The sequence below is a fragment of the Molossus molossus genome, unplaced genomic scaffold (assembly GCF_014108415.1).
Source record: "Molossus molossus isolate mMolMol1 unplaced genomic scaffold, mMolMol1.p scaffold_m16_p_16, whole genome shotgun sequence".
Taxonomy (NCBI): domain Eukaryota; kingdom Metazoa; phylum Chordata; class Mammalia; order Chiroptera; family Molossidae; genus Molossus; species Molossus molossus.
Genome location: NW_023425351.1, coordinates 47,350,382 through 47,373,706, shown reverse-complemented (window position 1 = coordinate 47,373,706; position 23,325 = coordinate 47,350,382). Strand labels below are relative to the sequence as shown.

The 23,325-nt window shown below is 43.4% G+C and overlaps 1 protein-coding gene across 1 annotated transcript in view; it reads left to right on the top strand.

Moving 5' to 3' along the window:
• DPYS (dihydropyrimidinase) overlaps nucleotides 1-23,325 on the top strand; it is a 98,559-nt gene that overhangs the window by 5,699 nt on the left and 69,535 nt on the right. Inside the window, exons 2-4 of the mRNA XM_036264151.1 lie at nucleotides 17,529-17,687; nucleotides 21,429-21,608; nucleotides 22,832-23,021. Coding sequence (XP_036120044.1) covers nucleotides 17,529-17,687; nucleotides 21,429-21,608; nucleotides 22,832-23,021 — 529 coding nt within the window. The remainder of the gene's footprint in view (nucleotides 1-17,528; nucleotides 17,688-21,428; nucleotides 21,609-22,831; nucleotides 23,022-23,325) is intronic.

Here is a 23,325-nt window from a genome sequence, read left to right as displayed (position 1 = left end):
CAGTGCTCTCCATGCCATTCAACATAAAAGACAAAATTTGGAGGTGTTCCAGGGACCCTTCTGGAACACCATAAAGTTATTCCTATAAATGCTGAGACATTGCACTGGCCGATTCCGCTCAGCGGTTGGAGCGTCAGCCTGCGGTCCAGAGCGACCCGGGTTCGGTTCCCGCTAAGGGCATGTATCTCTGTTGCAGTTTGTCCCCGGCCCTGGTTGGGTTGTACGGGTGGCAGCCACTCAATGTGAAACACATCAATGTTTTTCTCTCTCTCTCTCCCTCCCACTCTAACTGAACAAAAAATAAAAAAAATGTCCTCGGGTGAGGATAAAAAACAAACAAACTGAGACTTTAAACCTTAAAACCCCAGTTTCTAATGAAAACTAAGAGGTATGTACAGTTACCATTCTTTAATTTGGCAGATTTGTGAAGATATTTTATAACCTCAGAAGCATAGGCTCTTTTAGTGGCAAATACATTACACAAACCCAAACTAGGTAAACCTATGTTCAGTAATTAATGATTATTTTTTGTAAGTCCAGGTAAAAGAAAGATATGTCCATTTATATAAGCCAACAGACTTAAACCAACTTTTATTTACTAAAAAGTAATCTTAGATCACATGAACTTGAACAGCATTTGTGTTAGTTTCTATATTTCTGAGAATTTAAGGATACCCAGTCTTACAAAACTCTTGCCTTTAAATTTTAGCTATACCAATAGGAGGTAGAAAGTTATCTTACACTTACAACATAATGTGTGATATACACAGACCAACACAAACAGAGACTCTTTCCCCATGGGGAAAACTCACTAGTTTATAAAAGAACAGTTGGATTCAAATTTTGTTTACAATCTATATCTTTTCTTGACAAGTCAAGTCTCAAATGACTTCCCCTTTCTAAAATAAGGACATTCATTTTTAATACCTCAAAGAATTGAGCTGACACCTGAATGATCATAGGTTGATCCATTTATCTAAATCCTCTTTTTGAATCTTCAAGAGACCAATTAGGCCCTGGCTGGATAGCTCAGTTGGTTAGAGTGTCGTCCCCATATGCCAAGGTTTTGGGGTCTATCCCCAGGCACATACAAGAAGCCACCAATGAATGCATAAATAAATGGAACAAAACATCGCTTTTTCTCTCTCTCCCTTCTTCTCTCTCTAAATTAATAAATCATATATATATATATCTGTGTGTATATATATATGTATATATATATATGCACATATATAAAATATATAGAAGTATCAAAGGATCCCTCTCTTGGCCACCTTATTATTAAAGGGATGCTGACTATGCTGGGGCTTGTCAGCCTCAGAGGCACAATTTCCCATGTTAATTTTAGGTTTTCCTTCGCGCTCTGTACAGTGTACAAAGTTCTAGGGAAAACCTGCACATCTCTGGATGCGCCAAACGTAGTGGATGGCCGATAGGATTGCTTCACTTCCTAGAGGAAATTTTTCCTCAGGCAACACCATGAAGATGCTCAGTCACCTAAGAATATCTGAGCAGGGCCCAGAGAGAGCTTACTAGACGCGTCCAAGGCACAGGCCCAATCTCTGTCTCAGGGTGCAGCCTTCCAGGGTGCCCTGCCTTCTCCCTGGAGATCCTGGGGCTTCTCCGGGATCGACTGAGTTATCACGCTGGACAACTCCTGGTGCCCATCTCTGCCACTCCAGATCTGTAAAAATTATTGTCACCCCATTGGGTATTTGGGTTCCAAAAGCAAGTGTCCTTTCTTTTTTGGAGCTAAAGAGAGTTGTCTCTCATTTAACCAGTAAAGATTTTCTTCAGACTCTTGCTAAGCCATCCAATTAAAAAGCAGCAATTAAAAGCAGCAACCAATTTTTTTCCTTTTCCTGGATTAACTCAACCCTTATCCACCTCGAGGATTTTCTAAGAACAACTCAAATAAACTCATAAATAAATAATCAAGTCATGGACCTGTTCTTTAGAGAGAAAGCTCACCCCAGTTCGCCCAGTGCGAAGCTGGTGGGACACCACGGGCCCTTGCTTGCACCCAGCCCAGGGCCCCGAGCCCAGGGCCCCACTCTATCCTGGCTGGGCTTCATCCGAGTTCTGCTGCTACTCCAAATAAACGCCGACATAAGAAATGTCCCAACTTGTAAAGAATTTTTATAAGAGTTTATCTGAGCCAAACTTATGACAAGGACCAGGAAGTAAGATCTCAAATTGCTTTGGAGAACGACAGTTTTGTAGTACCTTTTATGCTTCTAAGATTAAGGAGGGAACGAAAGGAATGTGATGAGAAGGTGGGGGAAAGCAAGGTTTGCAGGGCAGTTAACAAGATTAAGTGCCCTCCTGGGGGTGGTTGTGCTTCTTTCGAGGTTAACCTAAATGCACAAAATAATGGACAGGGCTTGCTGAAGTCAAAGACAGACCTTTTATACTAAAAATGTTATATTGCTGGGGCATGACTAACCACCATGACCTACCCCGCTTCGAATTTATGATCAGCTTACTTTCTGGAGAACCCCGTTTTCATCCACAATGCTTTCAGGAGATGGGCCCCAGAAGGCTAGACATTTGGATCAATGGCTTTTTGCTTTTTGCATACACCAAACTGATCATTTATAACACCTGACAAATAGTAGGGATACTATTTGTGATATTCTACTTATTGATTACTAGATTGTGTTGGGGTCCAATTTAGAAAATGACATATAGGTCAACCAAAGGTTGCATATTGTGTAAATCTAATTCATGTGAGAGATTGGTTTAAAGCCTATAATTAATTTATTTAATTAAATGTAAAAGCTTTCTATCTGATATGACTAATGGAAATAATGTTCTACTTGAAAGAAATCATATTTCATTTTGTTGGTCTACACTAGATGTCTAGTGGTCTTTTAATTTAATATCTGTGAGGAAAGACAATGAGATTTTTTATTCAAATGGATATTGTAAGTTAGATAAACTTAAAAGAATTATGACTTTGTTTTTACTATATCCTGTGATAAGAGCTCAGCCAGTTTTCAAATATATATATATATTTATATATTTATTTATATTTATATTTATATTTAGATATACATGCAGCTTGGAGTGGGCGGACTTGCATTAAAAACCTGGCAGCATCAACAGCTGGAGGAAGAATCTTTTATCTTTAATTGGGAAAACACCCAGAGCACTTTTTTTTTTTTTTTTTTGTAAAGGACGAAGAGTCCTTAAAATTATCAAGAAAGAAAATTATACTTTGTCCTGAAACTTCTTGGGAAAATGCCATCAAGACGATTACCTGTACTAAGGCGGTGGAAGGTATATGATTAAGCACACGCTGATGGTTGTATTTATAGAGCTTCTTACCTTGCAGAAGAGCTGTGCTCAGGAAACTTGGTCGCAAACCAGCTCCCCTCCTGGGCTTGCTGGAGCGCCAGGCTGGGCTTCAGAGCCTTTGCGGGCTGACTGTCTGACCTTGAAGTCACTGCCGCTCTCAGACCTGTCAGCATGTCCTAGTTTGTAAAACAAAGCACTGGTTAGAAGAACAACTTCAATTAAAACTATATTTTAAAAATTAACACAAAAAACAATATATACTCATCATTCCGCCCTCAGGAAAATTTTGCAGCATTATCGTTGCTCGATATATATTAATTGAATGAATAAACTGCTTAAAAAAAAACACCAAAAAACAGAATACAAAGAAAAATATTTAAATCACCTATAATTTAAACATTTTGCTCTCTCTTCTTCCAGGTTGTTTTCTTTGGGGGGTGGGGCATATAAACATTTTTCTTCGACTAAATTGAGCATGCTCTTTGGAGTCAGCCTTGTTCATTAAACATTTCTCTATGACCTTAACTGTCATTGAAGAACGTGCTCTGTGACCTCATTACCCTCTCCAGAGTACGAGTCTCAAACCTTTCTGGTCTTGAGATCCCTCCTGGCTTTCATTTCTGCCTTTCTGAAGTCTGATGTTTCATAAGCACCTCAAACTCAGCATGTTCCAAACCAAATTCATCCTTCCCTCCAAGTCCCTCACCCATTTTTTATCTTGTTTCCCAAACTGTTAACAGCTTCGCTCTCTTGTTTTCAGTGTTGAGACATTTTGGCGGTTTCCATTTTTTTGTTTTTGCTTGTGTTTAACAACGTGATGTAATAGAGTCTTGATGATTGACTTAGAAATTACCCCTCGGGCCCTGGCCAGTTTGGCTCAGCGGTTAGAGCGTCAGCCTGCGGTCCAGAGAGACCCGGGTTCGGTTCCCGCTAAGGGCATGTACCTCGGTTGCAGTTTGTCCCCGGCCCTGGTTGGTCGTGCGGGTGGCAGCCACTCGATGTGTCCCTTCACGTTGATGTTTCTCTCTCTCTCTCCCTCCCACTCTATCTGTTCAAAAAAATGGAAAAATATCCTCGGGTGAGGATAAAAAAAAAAAAAAAAAGAAATCACCCCTCGGAGAGAAACGACTGGGCCAGTGAGTAGTAGGTACCTCTTAAAGGAGTTTAATACATACATCCAGATTGCCCTTTACTTTCTGCTCCTACGAGCAATACATTCTACTTCTCATTTCACTGCATCCTAGCTACCTGTGAATATTGAGCTGAAAAAAAATCAATGCCAACTTCATAGGAAAAACGGAATTTCTTAATATTTTCAAACAAGCACTTAGTTGCTGGTGAGGCTGGGGTCTGAACGTTCTTGTGCTAGCTTGTGTGTTCCAGCTCTGAGTTTATAATTCTGTGGTTTCCTTAGGTGGCTCTTTATTGATTGCAAAGTTAATCTTTACACTATTAATTAGAGGAGGGAAAACACCCACCTCAGATGTGAATCAGAAACTGCCCAATGTTAAGTAGGCTTCGGCCCTGTGGCGTGTGTTGTAAGTTAGGAACGATTCCTCGGAACTTGACGGGATCCAGGACATGCCTTCTCTCGGCCTCCATGCTTGAGGGCTTTCCGCGCTCCATTCCACCACCGTTCCGTCCTTCGTTAGCTGGACGGACGTTCCCAATGCCACACACAAGTAGTGCAGGCATGACGGTGCTCGTGGTGCTACTGCTGGGGAGGAAAAACTTTCTCTATAACCTCTTCGGTTTAGTTATTAGGGTTTGCAAATCAAACCGAGAAAAGACAAATTAGCAAGAGAAAAGACACGTTTTTAAAATTCATGTATATGCAAGTTCACAGAAAAAATGACTCAAGGAGGCAGTGAGAAGGTGGGGCCTACATTCCATCTTTACAGGGGAGAGGAGGCGGAGAGAGGCACTATGGGAAACACGACTTTGAGGAAGGTCGAATGTGCTTTAGAAGAACGATGGGAGACACCACAGTTATGTGACCAGGGCCATGTGGGTGTGGTCCAGCTTCTAGTCTCAGGCGATGAGCCAGTCTGCCCCGGTGGTGACACTTCTTGGAAGGGGATTGGAAGGGGATTTGTGACAACTGAATTCTTTTGGGAGGGTCTGTTTTTAGGCAGATTGGAGAATTGGGGGGGGGGGGGTTGCTGTTCTCAAATTCCTTCAACTTGGAATGATTCTTATGACAGTGGCATATTCTGGACCCTGTCACTACCATCTAATACAGAATAACCCTGAACTAAGGATTTTCCGAGTTGATGGTGAGGTTCTGTTAATTCAGTCAACAAAGATTCTTGGGAACCCACTGCCAGGGGAGATAGAGATGGAATCCGTGGTCTTTGTTCTCAGCGGCAGACAGCTGGAGGGGTGGCGCTCCAGTCCATCCCCGCCCGAGCCATAAAGGGATGCGACAGACTTCTGGGCTTGCAGACTTCACTCTGGTGACTGTGGCTATTGTCGAGTGAATGCTTGAGGTTTGTCCCTTTCCCTTCTGTGAAGTCGCCAGTCCCATCACCAAACTGTGTTTGTAGTGGGTTATTTGACTAAGTGAGCTTCAGCAGTGACCCAGAAGTGACTCCTCACCACTCTGGGCTCCTTTTCTCACATGTCTAACAAATTGAGGGCGGACACTACAACGGGTCAGCTACGTCTCGTTCATCTCATGGAGAAAGTGCACGTTCTGGTGACGGTCATGAGTTCCTGAACCCTAGGGACCTGGTCAGATAAAATGTAAAGACTTTTAAAATTAGCCTAAAATAAAACAAGATGTAATCTTTTTTTAAAAAGAAGAAATTATTTGAGGCATGGCTGTAGAAATAGACTATAGTTCTGTTGTTTTAAAAGTCTTAGTTAATACTGATTAGGTAATGGGCTTTGGACAAAATTGAGCATTCATCTTTCAAATGCGCTCAGAGAACACAGTCCTTATTAACATTTTCATAGAAGGATCCAGGCAACTACATGGCCAGGGATAGCAATATTTTTGAGAAAAGAAATCTCACATTAATATGCAATTACATTGCTTTTCCATTTTGCTGTTGTAAAAGTGAACCATCATAATGATTCCTACTCATAGCTTTTGGGGGAAATTAATTGGTCTTTCCCTTTCTTTCTCCCTTAAACATCTAAAGAATATTTATGTACCAGGCACCATAATAGTCACAAGGCTTACCGAGATGAAGCTGCATCAGTTGAATCAGAATCTCTGGGGGAAGGTATAAAAGTTCCCTAGAAGATGCTAAGGTTAAGGTTCACTGGACTAAAACAGGAGGGCCTGGGAGGAAAGGCCATGAGTGTCATCTCTCTGAGACACAGAGGAGCTCAGAGCTCTCCAAAGGGAAGGAGAGACAGTGTCTCTGGAGTGGGGGAATGAGCTGGGAGGGGAGTGAATCAATAAAAAGCTGAGAGATATCTATAAAGTCCATCATTCAGGGACCTTATAATTGTCTTTTCTTCATCCTAAAGGCAAAGGGAAGTCAATGCAAGATTGGAAGTGGCAACCATGCCTGGAGGCAAGGGGACATTACAGAGGCTACTAGTCCAGTCAGAAGATGAAGGTGGCCCTCGGCAGGGGAGGTGGAGATGCAGGGACTAGAGACTCATGGAATGTGTAGGAGGTAGCCTGCCTGGGGGAAGGGGTGTTGCTGATTGACTGGATTTGGGGATGTAGGAAAGAAGAAAGGTCAAGTTCTAGGGTGGCTCTTAAGTCTGGTTTGCACAATTAGAAGGATGAAGTTTTGATTAGTATTTCAAACTTGGAGAGACCAACCAGGAGATGAGCATGAAGAATGTGCTTCTGGAGTTGAAATATAAATTATGGGTCATGAAACTTGTATTCATGAGTCTTAGTGACTATGAGAAAGCTGAAAATTCAGTCAGCGTTTTTCTCCCTACAGCTCAAATGCGCTGTTGGCCTCCTTTGTTTTACTTGGGTTGAGTAAGTCCTGTGTTTAATTTTAGTGAAACAAAGTCACTTGTTTCAGGATGAGCTTAGAAATGAAAAAAAAAAAAAGGAAGAAAACGCTTTCAATAGTGATTTACAATCAAATACATTCTTAAATAAAATCCTGTGTTATGTAAAATTATGACCCCACTGTTGCTTAGAGTTTATCTCAATTTATGTTCTATCACATTTGCACCTGAGACAGCACACGCTGTCTTCCTAGCAAAAGAAGCTTTTAGATAAACTGGAAGGTTTTCAAGGGAGAACAGCCAAGGTAATTAGGAGCTGAAAGAATTGATTTATGAGCCCAGATTAGAAAAGGTAAATGCATTTTATTTGGCTAACTACAAATAAAAGGGGAGTGAACTCAATCAGCAGTAAAAACAAAGGAAAACAATTAGGTTTTATATAAAAATATGAAAGAAAGTTTCATCCTTTATTGGTTCTCCCTCCTCTAAGCTCTCTTCATTCTTCAAATATTAGGTAAAGCGAGAGGAACATTTTGTGAAGTGAATCTAGAAGCAGCTGATGTTGAAATTAAACGAATACTGAAACTATCTAAGGTGGGCTGGGACTGTGGTGTTCTAACCAGCTGGTTTGCTGGATGATAGTCACATCTTGATTATCCTGTGGGTAATAGTTGTAGGAAGGCAAAGAAGCACTACTGTGGGCCCTGTCTTAGAAATCTTTTAGGGGAACGTTATTTCATTAGCGATTTGTCGATTGTCGCACTGATGAACATCACATGAGCTTAATGCAACTGCATTTCATTTGTTAATTTATAATTAACAGTTTGATGGGATTTGTTTTGTTTTGTATGGATTTGGATTTCCTAAATGCTTGACTGATATTGCTGACCTCTGCATCTCTCCAAGTAATGATTCACTTAATGACCTGGGGCCCCAGACTGGGAAGCAGATCACACCAGATGGAAGGTTGGAGAAGGGAGAACGGGCTGTAGGGGGTTGAGGCCCAGAGCGGCTGAATGTAAGACCTCCAGCTCCAAGTTGTATCTTCTCCCATGTTACCAAAAAGAATTTGCCAGTTGTGTGACCTTAGAGAGTCATTTGACATCCTTCAGCCTCAGTATCCTCAACTGTAAAACAGGAAGGCAATTCCTACCTCTCAGGGCTGTAGCAAGGCTTAACCAAATGAGCAAATGAGTATAAGATGCTTAACCCAGAACTGGGTATTTAAACAAGTGCCTCTTTCAAGAGGCAGTAAGTCTTGAGAGGAGCAGGCCTCCTTCTACCTGGGGTCCACCCTCCTTGGGATCACAGATCCGTAGCTCTGGCATGTGGCTCCTTGGACGCAGGGGAAAGAAGGGAACATTTCAGATCTTGAAATAATACATGGGGATTTGAGGTGATTTGGGGCAACCAAAGGACCCTGGGTGACCAGAAAGACCAGAAGACGAAGAAAGAGGTTCAGGAGGAGGCTGGGGCCAGACAGTGCCTGGCAGCAGCCATTGGCCGAGACTCGGGGTAGCTACCGAGATCCCTGGAGCATGTGGCTAATGACCCAGTGGTTGGAAAAGGGCAGGTTCTGTTTTCCACCCACTCACTCACGCTGGCCCAGGCTATCCTCTCCATGCACTGGTTTCTCTAGATGCATTGCCCTCGGGTCAGTGAGGAGAGGAAGGAGGAGTGGAGAGGAGAAACAGAACAAGAAGAAACAAAGAAAAAGCCACCGGCTGCTCCCCTCCCTCCTTCTCCTCCTAGTTAATTAGGGAGGTGGAGCATTTGTGATAAATCTTTATTCAGAAACTTTCAAATTATAACCCTAGGAATTTCCATCTGCTGTAGTTGTAGAGAAATGGGCCTTTGACCATCGCGTGTTCAGTCTAGTAAGAAGACCATCACCGGTCGGTGTGCTAATTCATACAGCGTATACATGTATTTGTGTCACGTGTCTGCAACACCTTTGTTTCTCTTTATAAAAGTCAGGCTTTGTTATAGAGAATTTGGCAAATATTGAAAACAGAATGTAACTGGAGGAAAACTGAAACAACATGCAAGCATGCCACCCAGAAACAGCCGCTGCAAAGGTTTCTTCTGGGCTCCGCACTGCCTTGTTTCCCTGCTACTTGTGTACTCCCGAGCTCCTATGGAGGCTCCTGTGGAGGTCTCGCTCTGTGTCCCCGGTCATTTCTGCCAACCTCAGGATCCCTCCGGCATCCTCTCCGAGGGGACTGCCACATCTTCCTCCTGCCCTTGCTTGCTCCTTGACGTCAGGTCTGCATGTCATTCTGTCTGCAACTAAAGTGGACACATGCCTGAGCACCTCCCACCCAGGATGTTCCACACTGAACTCATGCTCCCTGAAAATGCCAAATGTGCTTCCCTCCTCTGTCCCCTCATCTGCCACCCTCCCAGGCAGAATCGGCTCGGGGACTCCCGTCGCCCCTACAGACTCTTCCTCCTCGGGAGCCCTCACGTTGCTAACCCGTCCTCTGAATTCTGCCCTCCCTCTCCCAGCTTCTGCCGAGTGCTGGCTCCTCCTCAGGGGCCCCTTCCTCAGAGCTTCCCGTGCTGCCGGCTGTCCTAGGGGCTCAAGCTCTGGAGCCTGATGACCTGGTTCCAGACCTGCCTTTTGTCACTCATGAGACTCTGGGCAATTTATGTAATGGTGCTGTGTTCATTTCCTCAGCTCTGAAGTGGGACTAACAATGCTTCCCGCTGCAGAGATGATTACAACAGTTAAAACATCAGAAGAGTTCCTGGCACTCACCACGCGTTAAGTATTATTGTCTATCAGCATCTTCACATTTCCGTCCCGATGCTAATTTCAAGCCAGGCCTCCTCTGAATTCACACTGTCCTTTCCCTGGGCCTCGTCCAAAGAGTTCAGCAATTTCACCTCCCTTTATTTTTTTTATTTTTTTATTTTTATCCTCACCCGAGGATATTTTTCCATTTTTTGTACAGATAGAATGGGAGGGAGAGAGAGGAAGGGAGAGAGAGTGAGAAACATCGACGTGAAGGGACACATAGAGTGGCTGCCACCTGCACGACCAACCAGGGCCGGGGACAAACTGCAACCGAAGTACGCGCCCTTAGCGGGAACCGAACCCGGGTCTCTCCGGACCGCAGGCCGACGCTCTAACCGCTGAGCCAAACTGGCCAGGGCTCACCTCCCTTTAACACTTTCAGGACTAGTGTTTATGATAAAAGTATACGTGCTACCTGTTATCACAGTCGGAATACTTTATTATAATTATTTTTTCATATTCCATCTCCCCATTGAGACTATAAACAACTGGAGGGCAAAACCTTTCTCTGATTATTTGTGTGTCTCCCCACCCCCCACCCCTGTGTGTAATTAATGGCTCCCATGGGGTAGGGTTTTTTGGTAGCAGTTTTATTAAGATGTAATTCATAGCCCGGCCAGTGTGGCTCAGTGGTTGAGTGTTGACCCGTGCACCAAGAGGTTGCCAGTTGGATTCTGGGTCAGGGCACATGCTCAGGTTGTGGGCTTGATCCCCATTGGGGGGCATGCAGGAGGTGGCCAGTCCATGTTCTCTCTCATCGATGTTTCTATCTCTCCCTCTCCCTTCCTCTCTCTCTCTAACATCAATTAAAAAAAAAAATTAAATAAAGATACATTTAAAAAGAAGATATAATGCACATGTAATACAATGCAGCCATTTAAAGTATATGTTTCAATGGTGTTTTTAAAATTATTTTTATTAATTTATTTTTGATACAGATGTTTCTCCTTAGCTATTACCTGACTCTCCAACCCCTCCAGCTCCAAGCAACCATGATTCTACTTACTGTCTCTGTGAATTTGCCTCTTATGGATATTTCATATAAATGCAATCATACAGTGTGAGATCTTTCATGACTGGCTTTCTCACTTGGCTTAATGTTTTCAAGGCTCATCCACGTTGTGGCAGGTATCAGGACTTTATTTAAAAAATTTTTTTTTGTTGATTTTTTTTAGAGAGAGGAAGGAGGAGAGAGATAGAAACATTAATTTGAGGGAGACACATCGATCAGCTGCCATCTGCACACCCTCACCGGGGAGCGAGCCTGCAACCCAATCCTGTGCCCTGACCAGGAATCGAACTGGGACCTCTCAGTCCATGGGATGGTGTTCAGTCCACTGAGCCACATGGGCTGGACTAGGACTTCATTTTTTATGGCCAAATAATGTTCCATTGTATTAATATACCACATTTTGTTCATCCGTTCATCAGGTTATGGATATTTAGGTGCTTTCTGCTCTTTGCTATTATGAATAACGTTGCTCTGAATATTTGTGTACAGGTTTTTGTGTGGACATGTTTTCATTTCTTTTGATATATTTCCTTGAGCAAAATTGCTGGGCCATATGGTAACTACATTTACTTCTCTGAGAACCACCAGCGGTGTTTCAAAGCACTGCAGCATTTTATTTGTGTCACCAGCAGTGTGGAGTTTCCCCACAGGTGGTATACTTTTAATATGGAAAGCATGGAAAAGAACTGTTCTTCAAGCTAGGTTTTCTAGTTCAGTAGACACTAAAAAAGTACTTTCTTCTAACATTTAAATTTTTTTTTTTTAATTTTTCAATTGGAGTTGACATACAATACTATAGTAATTTCAGGTGTACACTCCAGTGATTAGACGTTACATAATTTTCTAAGTGATCATCCCAATAAATCTTGTACCCATCTGACCCTATACATAGTTATTAGGATATTATTGACTCTATTCCCTATGCTATACTTTACATGCCCGTGACTATTCTGTAACTACTCATTTGTACTTCTTTTTGTTGTTGTTGTTAATCCTCACCCAAGGATATTTTTCCAATGATTTTTAGATAAAGTGGAAGGGGGGAGGGGAGAGAGAGAAAGAGTGAAACATTGATGTGAGAGACACATTGATTGGTTGCTTCCTGCATGACATTGGGAATTGAACCCTGGACCCTTTCATCCACAGGCTGACACCCTAACTGCTGAGCCAAACTGGCTAGGGCCAAATTTGTACTTCTTACTCCCTTCACCTTTTTCATCCCTCTCCCCAAAACCCTTCTCATCTGGCAGCCATCAAAATGTCCTTCGATCCTACACTATCCTCGTTATTTCGTATTTTTTCTTTTTGCTGTTCTGATTGGGTGTTTCTTGCTTCCTTATATTACAAATCGCTATTTGATTCTTGGCTTCATCTACTCTATTGTTGATTTCTTGTATATTATTCTTCATTTCAGGGTGTCCTTCATTTCTGATTGATTCTTTTTTATGGTTTCCATGTTCTTTTTTATTTTTAATTTTTATTTATTTATGTTTTATAACAAGCAAAAGTTTATTTAGAAAGTCACAGAGAAAGAAATGAGTCAGCTGGCTGCATGGGCTCAGGAAACAAGTTACAGATGTAAAAGAAAGGAAAGAAAAGCCAACAAAATGTGCCTGAAGGATGAAGAGGGGTAAAGGTGGGCATGCTCGAGAGAGAAAAAGATTGTATCTCCTTGCCCGGCTGGTGTGGCTCAGTGGATTAGTGTTGTCCCATGGACTGAGAGGTCCTTGTTTGAATTCTGGTCAGGGCACACGCCAGGGTTGCAGGCTCGGTCCCCAGTAGAGGGGAATGCGGGAGGCAGCCGATCAATGTTTCTTTCTCACATTAGTTTTCCTACCTCTCTGTCCCTTCCTCTCTCTCTAAAAAAATCAATAATATTTATATGTTCATATATGTATAATATACTGCACTTCCATATCCTTATTTACACTGTTAAAGTTCTAAGTTTATCTATTCTTCCCCTAAATTCATTGAGCATCTTTTACCAGTGTTTTGAACTCTGCATCTAGTAGATTGCTTGTCTCCATTTTGTTTAGTTCTTTTTCTGGAGTTTTGTTCTGTTATTTCATTTGGGACCTGTTTCTTTGTCTCCTTATTTTGGCTGCCTCCCTGTGTTTGTTTCTGTGTATTAGATAGAGCTGCTATGTCTCCCAGGCTTGGTAGAGTGGTTAATGTAGTAGGTGTTCTGTAGGGTCCAGTGGCACAGCCTCCCTGATCACCCCAGCTGGGCCCTCCACGTGTGCCTCTCCACCCCACCTCTGGGGGCTGCACACACTATCCTGTTATAGTTGAGCCTTGCTTGCTTTTGGCACCTCAACGGGAGGGATTTACCCCCAGGCCCTATTGATTGCAAAGACTGACTGAGCACTGTGGAGGATCAGCTGTGCAGGGACCCACCTCACAGAGCAGGGCTTACTCCAGCAGGGCTCTCTGGCCTGCTGAATCCACCCCGTGAGTGTGTCACTTGTGGAGGTGGCTGGGTGGTGCTTTGATGTGGTCTGAAGCTTCTCCCAGGTGCGCTGGCTCTGGGGCCTCCCAGGAGGTGCAGGCAAGGTCAGCTGCTGCCCGTGCTCTGCCTGGGGCACCAGGCGTGAGCTCTGCAGCGATCTGCAGGAGGCTGCGACTACTGCTGGGTTTGGAGCTGCCCAGGAGAGGCCACGCTGCGAACCAAGGCCAGCTGCCTCTGGTGCCAGGCCTGGGCCGCTCAGTGAGAGGTCGGGGCTCGCTAGGGCCAGATGCTGCTTGTTTGAAAGATTTTAGGAAAGTCTGAAGCACGAGCCAAGACAAGCTGTTCTTATGGGAAAGCCACTGGAAACAGCTTGGGTGAGCCCGCCAGCTGGGTGGGGCAGGGTCCCCGGGAATCACCAGGGCCAGACAAACCGTGTGAGCCTGGTTGATGGAGACTCGGATATGGTGCCTGCCTGATGGGCGAGGGCCAGAGAAGAAACAGTGGCCTCTGCCAGCACGTTGGTCTGGGAGAGAGCTGCCCCTCCAGCCCTTACCCTGATGCCAGACAATTTGGTTCCTGCCTCTATGTCCCTGATGCCCCAGCACTGGAGCTCAGAGGCAGTGAGTCCAAGTAAGTCCATGTGTGGGCCCTTTAAGGAGAACTGCCTGGGACTCTAGAAGCCTCAGTCTTCCTCAGCCACAATCCCCACTGGTTTTCACAGCCAGAAGTTATGGGGACTTCTCTTCCTGGCACTGGAACCCTGGGCTGGGGGTCCTGGTGTGGAGCTTTGACCCCTCGCTCCTGAGGGTGGGGGGGGGACATCTCCACAGTCAAGATTTTTATCCCCCACACATGGGCGTGGGACCAACCTCTTTCACGTCTCCACCTCTCCTAGCAGTCTCAACGTGGCTTCTTCTTTATATCCTTAGTTGTAGGACTTCCATTCAGCTCTGTTCCAGGCGGTTCTCAATGACGGTTGTTCTGCAGTTTAGTTGTAATTGGATGTGGTTGTGGGAAGATATGAGTACTGCATTTACCCATACCACTATCTGGACCAGAAGCTTCTCTTCTAACATTTTTTAAAATATGTTTTTACTGATGTTAGAGAGAGAGAGAGAAACATTGATGTGTGAGAGAGATATCAATCGGTTGCCTCCTACCCTATCATAGATCAAACTATCAACTTGGGCATGTGCCCTGCCTGGGAACCAAACCATTGATCTTTCTGTGCATGGGACAGTACTCACCCAAATGAGCCACACCAGCCAGGGTTCTTCTAACATTTTAATTAACAACACTTCATCCTCCAGGGATGTTTGTGTCACATTGGCGAGACACTTTCAGAAGAAAGAAGGTGAGAAAATCTATGTTCAGATAAAATACAGAGCCTGAGGAATTTTTCCTACTATTGTCATTACACCAACAGGGATTTCTTAAGCAATGCAAACATGTATCATTTTGCCATGAATAAAGCAATGTTATCAAAAGGTAGAGACAAAGTATTTTTTGAGCAAAATTGGAGCAGGGCCCAGTGATTTAAGACCAAATAAAAATCGAATGAAGTAAGGAATAAAAAGGAGATAGAAGAGAGCCCGTATACCAGGTGAGACATGGACATGCTCAGGGCGTCTGGGGTTGGAGGGACCTGGCAGAGAAGCTGGTGGCACCCCTTCCGTGTCGTATGATCACATTTCTGGCGGTGAGATGTGGTGATGTGGGAAAAGTGGGAACTGTCTCACTCTAAAGCAGTGATGAGAAGGCATATGATGCATCATGAGCTGAAGCTTATGAAGCACGTAGTATGAGTGACACACTGAGCACTCTGGGCCCATCATCTCAATTTAATCTTCCTAACATCCCTGTGGTTTAGGTACAGTCACTGTCCTCACTTTGTAGATGAGGAATCAAAGGCACACAGATGTTAAGAAATTGCTGATACCTGCATTCCCATGTTTATTGCACCATTATTCACAATAGCTAAGATATGGAAATAACCTAAGGATCCACCTATAGATGAGTGATATATGATGAATGAAGGAAATGTGATATATATACAATTCAGTCATGAGAAAAATGGAATTCCTGCCATTTGTGACAACCTGAACAGACCTTGAGGGCATTGTGCTAAGTACAATAAGACAGATAAAGAAAGACAAGTATTGTATGATATCACTTATATGAACAGCCTAAAAAAATCCAAACTCATAGAAACAGAGTAGAACAGAGGTTACCAGGGGCTGGGAGTTGGGACATGGGGAGATGTTGGTCAAAGGACAGAGACTTCCAGTTGTGAGATTAATAAATCCTGGAGTACTGTACAGCATGGCGCCCATAGTTAACAATACTGTATTATATACTTGAAAGTTGCTAAGAGAGTAAATCTTAAATGTTCTCACCACAAAAAAGAAATAGTTAGCTATGTGAGGTGATGTTGGTGTTAACTAGTTCTACTGCGGTGATCATTTCACAAGTGTATCAAATCAACATGTGTACACCTTAAACTTGCACTATGTTATATGTCAATTATATCTCGATAAAACTGGGGAAAAATAAAATTTTTCTGTTCAACAAGACTGGATATTAAAAAAAGAAATAGCCTGGCTGGGGTGGCTCAGTGAAGTGAACATCATCCCATGGACTGAGAGGTCCTCGTTCAATTCCCAGTCAGGGCACACACCCGGGTTGTGGGCCTGATCCTGGTAGGGGGTGTGCAGGAGGCAGTCAATAGATGTTTCTCTCTCACATCGATGCTTCTATCGCTCTAAAAAAAATAAATAAAAACATATTTTGAAAAGAAAATAAATAGGGTATAAATCATATAAAAATAAATAAAATATCAAACAGGAAGAAAGAAGGGAGAGAGGGAGGGAGGACATCGCTCAGGGTACCACATGGCAAGTGTTGAATCTGAGCTTTGTGCCCTGGAGCCAATAAGCCCCTAGGTTGGGGGCCTCAGCCACTGCACAGTACACCTCTCTCTGCCTATGTTTATTTTCTTCACCTACATTGTTTGAATACAACAATGTAGTATTCAGACGTCTATGAAACGTCTAGTTAAACGTCTATTAACCACCTTGTTATTTTAGTTGAAATAAAATCAATTTCAATAATTAGTCAAAGACACTTGATTTAATAACTTAGTTTTAAAGTTATTTGTAATGCAATGTAATATGCCAAGCAGAATACGAGAGTTGAGGCAGGTCGTGCAGGGCTTTGTGGACTTGGCTGAACGATTAAACTTGACTGCAGGGTCAGTGAGAAGCATTCGGTTTTAAGCTTTGGAGTCAAGCAGTCCCATCTGTGATTTGGAACATCCCTCTAGTGGCAATGAGGGGTTTGTACTGGAGAAAGTGAGAGCAAAACTGGAGACCAAAGGCTCAGATCGGGGATGAGAAGATTCTGCACTGAGACCCGAGGCATGGGGAAGGATTAGAGGGGAGAGATGGAAATCAAGGAAAGACGGCGGGATCACCAGCAGGTTGTGATGAACGAAGGTGAGGTGGGAACCATGTTGAGTCTCCAAGGATTCTGCATGGATCACAGGGTAGTTGGAGATAAAATTCACCAAGATTGATTCTAATAAATTGAGATTTGCAATGATGAATACAGTTTTCTAGAGAAGAAAACATAATTAAATCTTCACGTCTCCATTTTGGTTTGTCTGTATAGTCCTCCCTCTGTTTTCTTTGGATCAAAGCCATTTTCATTTCATCAGATACACCCTTCTTTTTATAGATGCAACTCCAGCAGTTCTATTTTATTTTATTTTTTTTTTGAATTTTTGTAAGTGTTTGAGCCAAACCGAGGACAATGTCGGGAAGCAAGATATCAAATGCTTCACTCCAGCAGTTTTAAGACTTCAAATTTTAATTTATGGGAAGTCTACTTATGTCCCTCTTGGTCTTTTAAAGGCAACTTCTTTGTGCAATTTCCCGGACCCATCAAGTTTGCCCAATTGCTTGCAAATGCATATTGTTCAAGGAGATAAATGACTTTAGCAGAAAATTGATGTCTCACTTGTTGAAATCTTGTGGTTCCAGGCTGCCCTGGCAGGAGGCACCACCATGATCATCGATTTTGCCATTCCTCAGAAAGGCAGCTCCCTCATCAAAGCCTTTGAGACCTGGCGAGGCTGGGCTGATCCCCAAGTCTGCTGCGACTACAGCCTTCACGTGGCAGTGACATGGTGGAGTGACCAGGTGAACCGCCCAGGGGTCCAGTTTCTTCCATTCAGTTCCCTAATCTTTGCTCTGCACAAGATCAAGAAACTGGTAATGTTTAAACACAAGAAACTGGTGGATGACTGAAGGTCAGAACTGGAGGGAAGACTTTCTATTGCATGTACTTGTGTACCTTTTGAATTTTGATTCCTGTGCAGTATTGTCAGTTTTCAAAACTAAAATTTAAAAAATCATATACAGCCCAGCTGGTGTGGCTCAGTGGATTGAGCATTGTCCCGTGGACTGAGAGGTTTGATTCTGGGTCAGGGCACATGCCCAGGTTGAAGGCTTGATGCTCAGTAGGGGCCGTGAAGGAGGCAGCCGGTCTATGTTTCTCACATCGATGCTTCTGTCTCTCTCTCTAAAAAATCAGTGAAAAAACATTAAAATTCATACACAGATAATAGCAAAAATCCTTCATAATAATTCACAACAGCCTTTTCTAATATTTAATTCATGACATGTAATTTTAAAAAGTACTGATCTCTCTTTTTCTCGACTTCGACATCTCCAGATTCTTTTAAATGGTATTTTTTTTCACAGACCAGAACTTTACTTAGAGATGTTTAGTTTTTGGTCTGGCCAGTGTGGCTTAGTGGTTGAGTATCAACCCATGCACCACGAGGTCGCTGGTTCAGTTCCCTGCCAGGACACATGCCCAGGTTGTGGGCCCGATCCCCAGTGTGGGGGTGTGCAGGAGGCGGCCAGTCGATGTTCTATCTCATCAATGTTTCTAGCTCTCTCTCCCTCTCCCTTCCTCTCTCTGTAAAATCAATAAAGAAAAAAAAATTTTAAGAAATGTTTAATTTTTGGAGAAAAACCAAAGAAATTATTTAAAACTAGATGCTTCCATTCTAACTCTGGGCCCTCCGCCCCCCCCTCTCTCTCGTGCACTAGAAAGAGAAGGGAGAACAGACCGAGATGTTTCAGGGCTTCCTCCCAGTGGTCTCCCAAGCCGGTGCTCTTTCTGCGCGACTGTTGATGTCACCCCCTCGTCAGATCATTTCACGGTGGAGCTTAGACCAGCCTTCCACAGCTGCTCGTCACTTAGGCCATAGCAGAAATGTAACGTGATTCAGACAAGGAAAATGGTTTTGAGAGATGTTAAAATGTATCCATTTCTCCCCATATAAATTTACATGTGTACTTTAGAAGAAAGTTTTACTTGTGATTTAAATCAACAACGTGTTTTTCCATATTGGACTTAATTCAGAAATCTTTTTACCAGAAAGGGTTCACAAGGGTGACTTTATTTCATGTTACCATGTAACTTAGGCCCCCACCTCCCCCGAAAAATTGGGCTTTAGACACCAAGTTAATATAAAACAAATAATCAATCTTTAACAGGTAGCTTAGCAAATATAGTAGCAAGGTTCACAGTCCACAGCTAAAGTTAATTTTTCTCCAAAAATGCCATTCGAAGTGAGGCATCTGATCTCTTTTATGCTTTGGGGGTCTTCCCGCCTTCCTGGTTTCCTCCCTCCCTCCCTTCCTCATTCCTCCCCTCTGATTTTACTGCAGCAAACGTGATGATGATCGCCCTTACCAGCACCTCTCACACTTAAAGGTGCCAATGGATACCTGGTGAACATTGCTGAAATACAGATTTTGTGCATTATGTGGGTTAGTATGCTTGGGCTGCTGTAACAAAGTACAGAGACGAGGGGGCTTCAGCAACAGAAAGTTATTTTCTTACAGTTCTGGAGACTACAAGTCTGAGATGAAGGTCTGGGCAGGGTTGGTTCCTCCTGGGGCTGTGAGGGAGAACCTGTCCCATCCTCTCACCAGCCTCTGGTGGTTCGCTGGGAGTCTTCGACCTTCCTTGATTTGCAAAAGCATCACCCCAATCTCTGCCTTCATCTTCCCAAAATGTTCTCCCCATGTGCATCAGCATCTGCATGTCCCTTTCTCCTCAGGACATCAGTCAAATTAGTTTAGGGCCCATCCTATGACTTCATCCTAACTAATTACATCTGCAGCGTCTCGATTTCTAAATGAGGTCACATTTAGTACTTGGGGTTAGGGTTCAGTATTTGAATTTTGGGGAGATACAAGTCAATCTATAATAGTAGGTCTGGGTGGGGCTGAGATTCTGTGTTTTGAACAAGCTTCCGGGGATGCTGATGCTGCTGGCTCAGGCACCGCACCTTTGGAGTAGCGGGGCTCAAGCCCTGTGCCTGAGAGTAGGACCGTGGGACTTACCCCTGGGTGCCGATGACAAGGATGGGTGACAAGGTCACCTTCAGAAAGGCTCTTCTACTTAGGGAGCAATCACTATTTCCTCTGAGCGATGCAGATCACAATCCCCTTTGGAAGCCCATCATGTGAATATGCTAATAATGTCATTATGTCATTATTTTTCTTCTGACATTATAAAAGCAATATACCCATGGTAGAAAATTTGAAATCACAGAAAATTTGAAAAATGAGCCAAATGATACCATGATCTGCCCTTGCTGTTGTCACTTAACATATTTTAGAGCTCATTCCATCGTTTCAGTGATGACCACTCTCAACACTTTGATGTTTTTTCCATTCCTTCATATATGTATGTACAAAGTATGACATATCTCATACAGAAGTATATTATTCATTCATTCATTCATTCATTCACTCAACAAATAGTTATTGAGTGGCCACTAGGCACTAGGCACTGTTCTAGGACATGGCAGTGGACAAACTGTACAAAGCCCCTGCTCTCGGGGGTGGGGCGGGGGGGGGGGGGAAGCAGGCCATCACAGGTAACTACGTAATACGCCAGCAGAGAGAGCCACATAGAGAAAAGCAAGGAATATTAGTAAGGGCACATAGAAGGTTAGAGGCGAGTGACTTAACATGTAGCATTGTCATGTTTAACCGTTGCTGGCTCAGCAGAACATGTTCTATTGCTTTATTTTCACCTTTTAATCAGTGGATTTTCACCTTTTAATCAGTGGGAAGGTAAACTTTTTTTTTCTCACATTAATTAGTCGTTTATATTTACTGTTTGAATTGTTGGTCACATTTTTCACCTGGAAAGTTAGGGTTTTTCTTATCAAGTTGAAAGAGCTTTTGTCAACTAAAAGCAATAATCTGTTATATTTTTTGGTGTGTGTTAACATATAGAAGGTCCAACAATTTTTTTTGGTCAAATCTACCAATATATTCTTTGAAGTTTTTGGTCCTTACGAGACTTGAATTGGTAAGTCTCTGCAAGGGCAATCGCTCAGTTAGTCGTGGTCTTTACTTGCCCTTACCATTGTCAGCCGAAGGTTCCTGAGCATCCCCACTGGTCCAGCATCTGTCAGCTCCCAGGAGCTGCCTCGGGCTGGGTCCATCTACACCCTCCACTTCCTCTCGAACTCATCCCGTGGGTTTGCATTTGAGTCCAAACTCCTTACCTCACATTAGCTTGGATTCCTTCTAGACACAAACGTTTCTGTGGCTGCTACATAGCTTTATCTTCACTTTCTAGAATAGTTTCCTCATATCGGGAGTTTATATCCAAGTCTAGAAATGAAGTGCTTTGGGAAAAACTATGAACTCTTCCATGATTTAAAAGTATCACAGCAGCAGATGAAACGGAGTCTAGCATGGGGGAGCGATCAAGGCCTTACTTTCCTCGTTTCTGGAATTAAACTGTTCTTATTTTATTTAATACTCCTCTAAATGTCACGTTCTGGAAAATAAGGAAATTATCTTTAAATTAAACAGTGACATTTTCTTGTTGCTTCCTTTTAGGTCAAAGAAGAAATGAAAATCCTTACTCAAGAGAAAGGTGTGAACTCCTTCAAGATGTTTATGGCCTACAAAGATGTGTACATGGTGAGCGATGGCGAGCTGTACGCAGCCTTCTCTCGGTGCAAGGACATCGGAGCGATCGCCCAGGTCCATGCGGAGAACGGAGACCTGATCGCACAGGTAAGCACGGCCTCCCAGAGCTTCTGCGGGAATGATGAAGGCGATTGACCCTAAGTGGGTAAACTCAGGTAATGCATTGGAAGAAACTGATACTCTGAGATTTAGAAACACCCAATTTCCTTTACTTGAGTCTCTGCTCTGAATTTTACTCAGAAAATATATGATTTTGAATAAGGATTTTTCTATTGCAAAGCAGCTATTATATTAGATCTCAAACTTGTTTATTATAAACACACAAATATTTCTCTTTGTGTAGCCCAGCACGTGTGTGTGTGTGTGTGTGTGTGTGTGTGTGTACATCAGCTTAATCTGATGACTTAGGCAGTGTATTAGGTAACTGTTTAAAGTTTTACTCTTTTCAGAAACCGGGTATTAAAAAGTGCTCTGGAGGAATCTAGATGATATTTATTCCTCGTGTTAGTTCCATTATTAATGCCCTAAGGGTGCGCAGACTGCAAGATTTAAAGAGCTGTCTCCTACCCTTTATATTAGCTGATGTTTTTCTCTCCCCAGGCTCAGTTCCTATTAAAGTCGGGGAGACGCAGGCTCGGGGGCCAGGTGGCCGCGAGGAGGATGGGAGGAGAGCGTGAGCTGTAAATGCGAACAGACCAGGGTTTACAAGATCTCCCACTGTCGGGCTGTGTGATGCAGGGCAAGCCATTGCCCCACGCACTGTCTCGACTTATTGCCTTTTCTGTAAGGAAGACAGAACAGTTCGGAGAGGGGAAATACCTGGTCCAATATCATTCCGCGCGTGGGGGGAGAGGGCAGTGAAGACTGATTCCGCAGAGCAGAATTAACTACCTAATGTAATACCACGAGTCATTTCAACAAGGATCTAATACTGGGGATTCGCATACTTTTGTTTTCTTTTGTTTGTTCTGAGCCAATAATGTCTTAAATCCAAACACTGCTGCTCAAAGAATGATTAGAACGGATCTCATATCTTTTTTACCTTTTCGATCAAAATAATTGAATTGTGAAATATGTATATGAAAGTTAACATACACTGCCAGAAAATTAAATTTACTTTTACCGAATATGCGCACATACATATCTCTCTCTCTCTCTCTCTCTCTCACACACACACACACACACACACACACTCTCCTATACCTACTAGATCTAAAAGCTTGTCAGTGTATGTCTTTTACGATACAGTAATGGCATTTCTCATTAGTACACCTTCCTTGCACATGTGTATGTTCCTGCTGCCTTTTTAGGAAGCAAAGAAGATGCTGGCTTTGGGGATAACAGGCCCCGAGGGCCATGAGCTGTGCCGCCCAGAAGCGGTGGAGGCCGAGGCCACGCTGAGAGCCGTCACCATCGCGGGCGCCGTGGGCTGCCCCCTGTACATCGTGCACGTGATGAGCAAGTCTGCGGCGAAGGTGATCGCGGACGCCAGGAGAGACGGTAACTCGCTCTCCGCTGCGTTCGTAGGGCGTACGGGAAAATAGCTGCAATCTCTCTTCTGCGTGTGAGAAAGTTGCGCATGAATTTCCGCAAGTGTTCGTCCCCCCTTACCATCCCTTCTGCATTCTTTCATCCTGAGGCATGTCTTCTTCTTGTTCTCCCTTTTGCTCACCTTCAAGACGGCTTCTCTTCCTTCAGGTTATTTCTTCCTCATCCTTGGAACCTCAAGACATTTTCTTCAGCCACGGGTCCCCATCCTTAACACCACTATTAGCCCATTTTCTAATCTGATGGCCAAATGTAA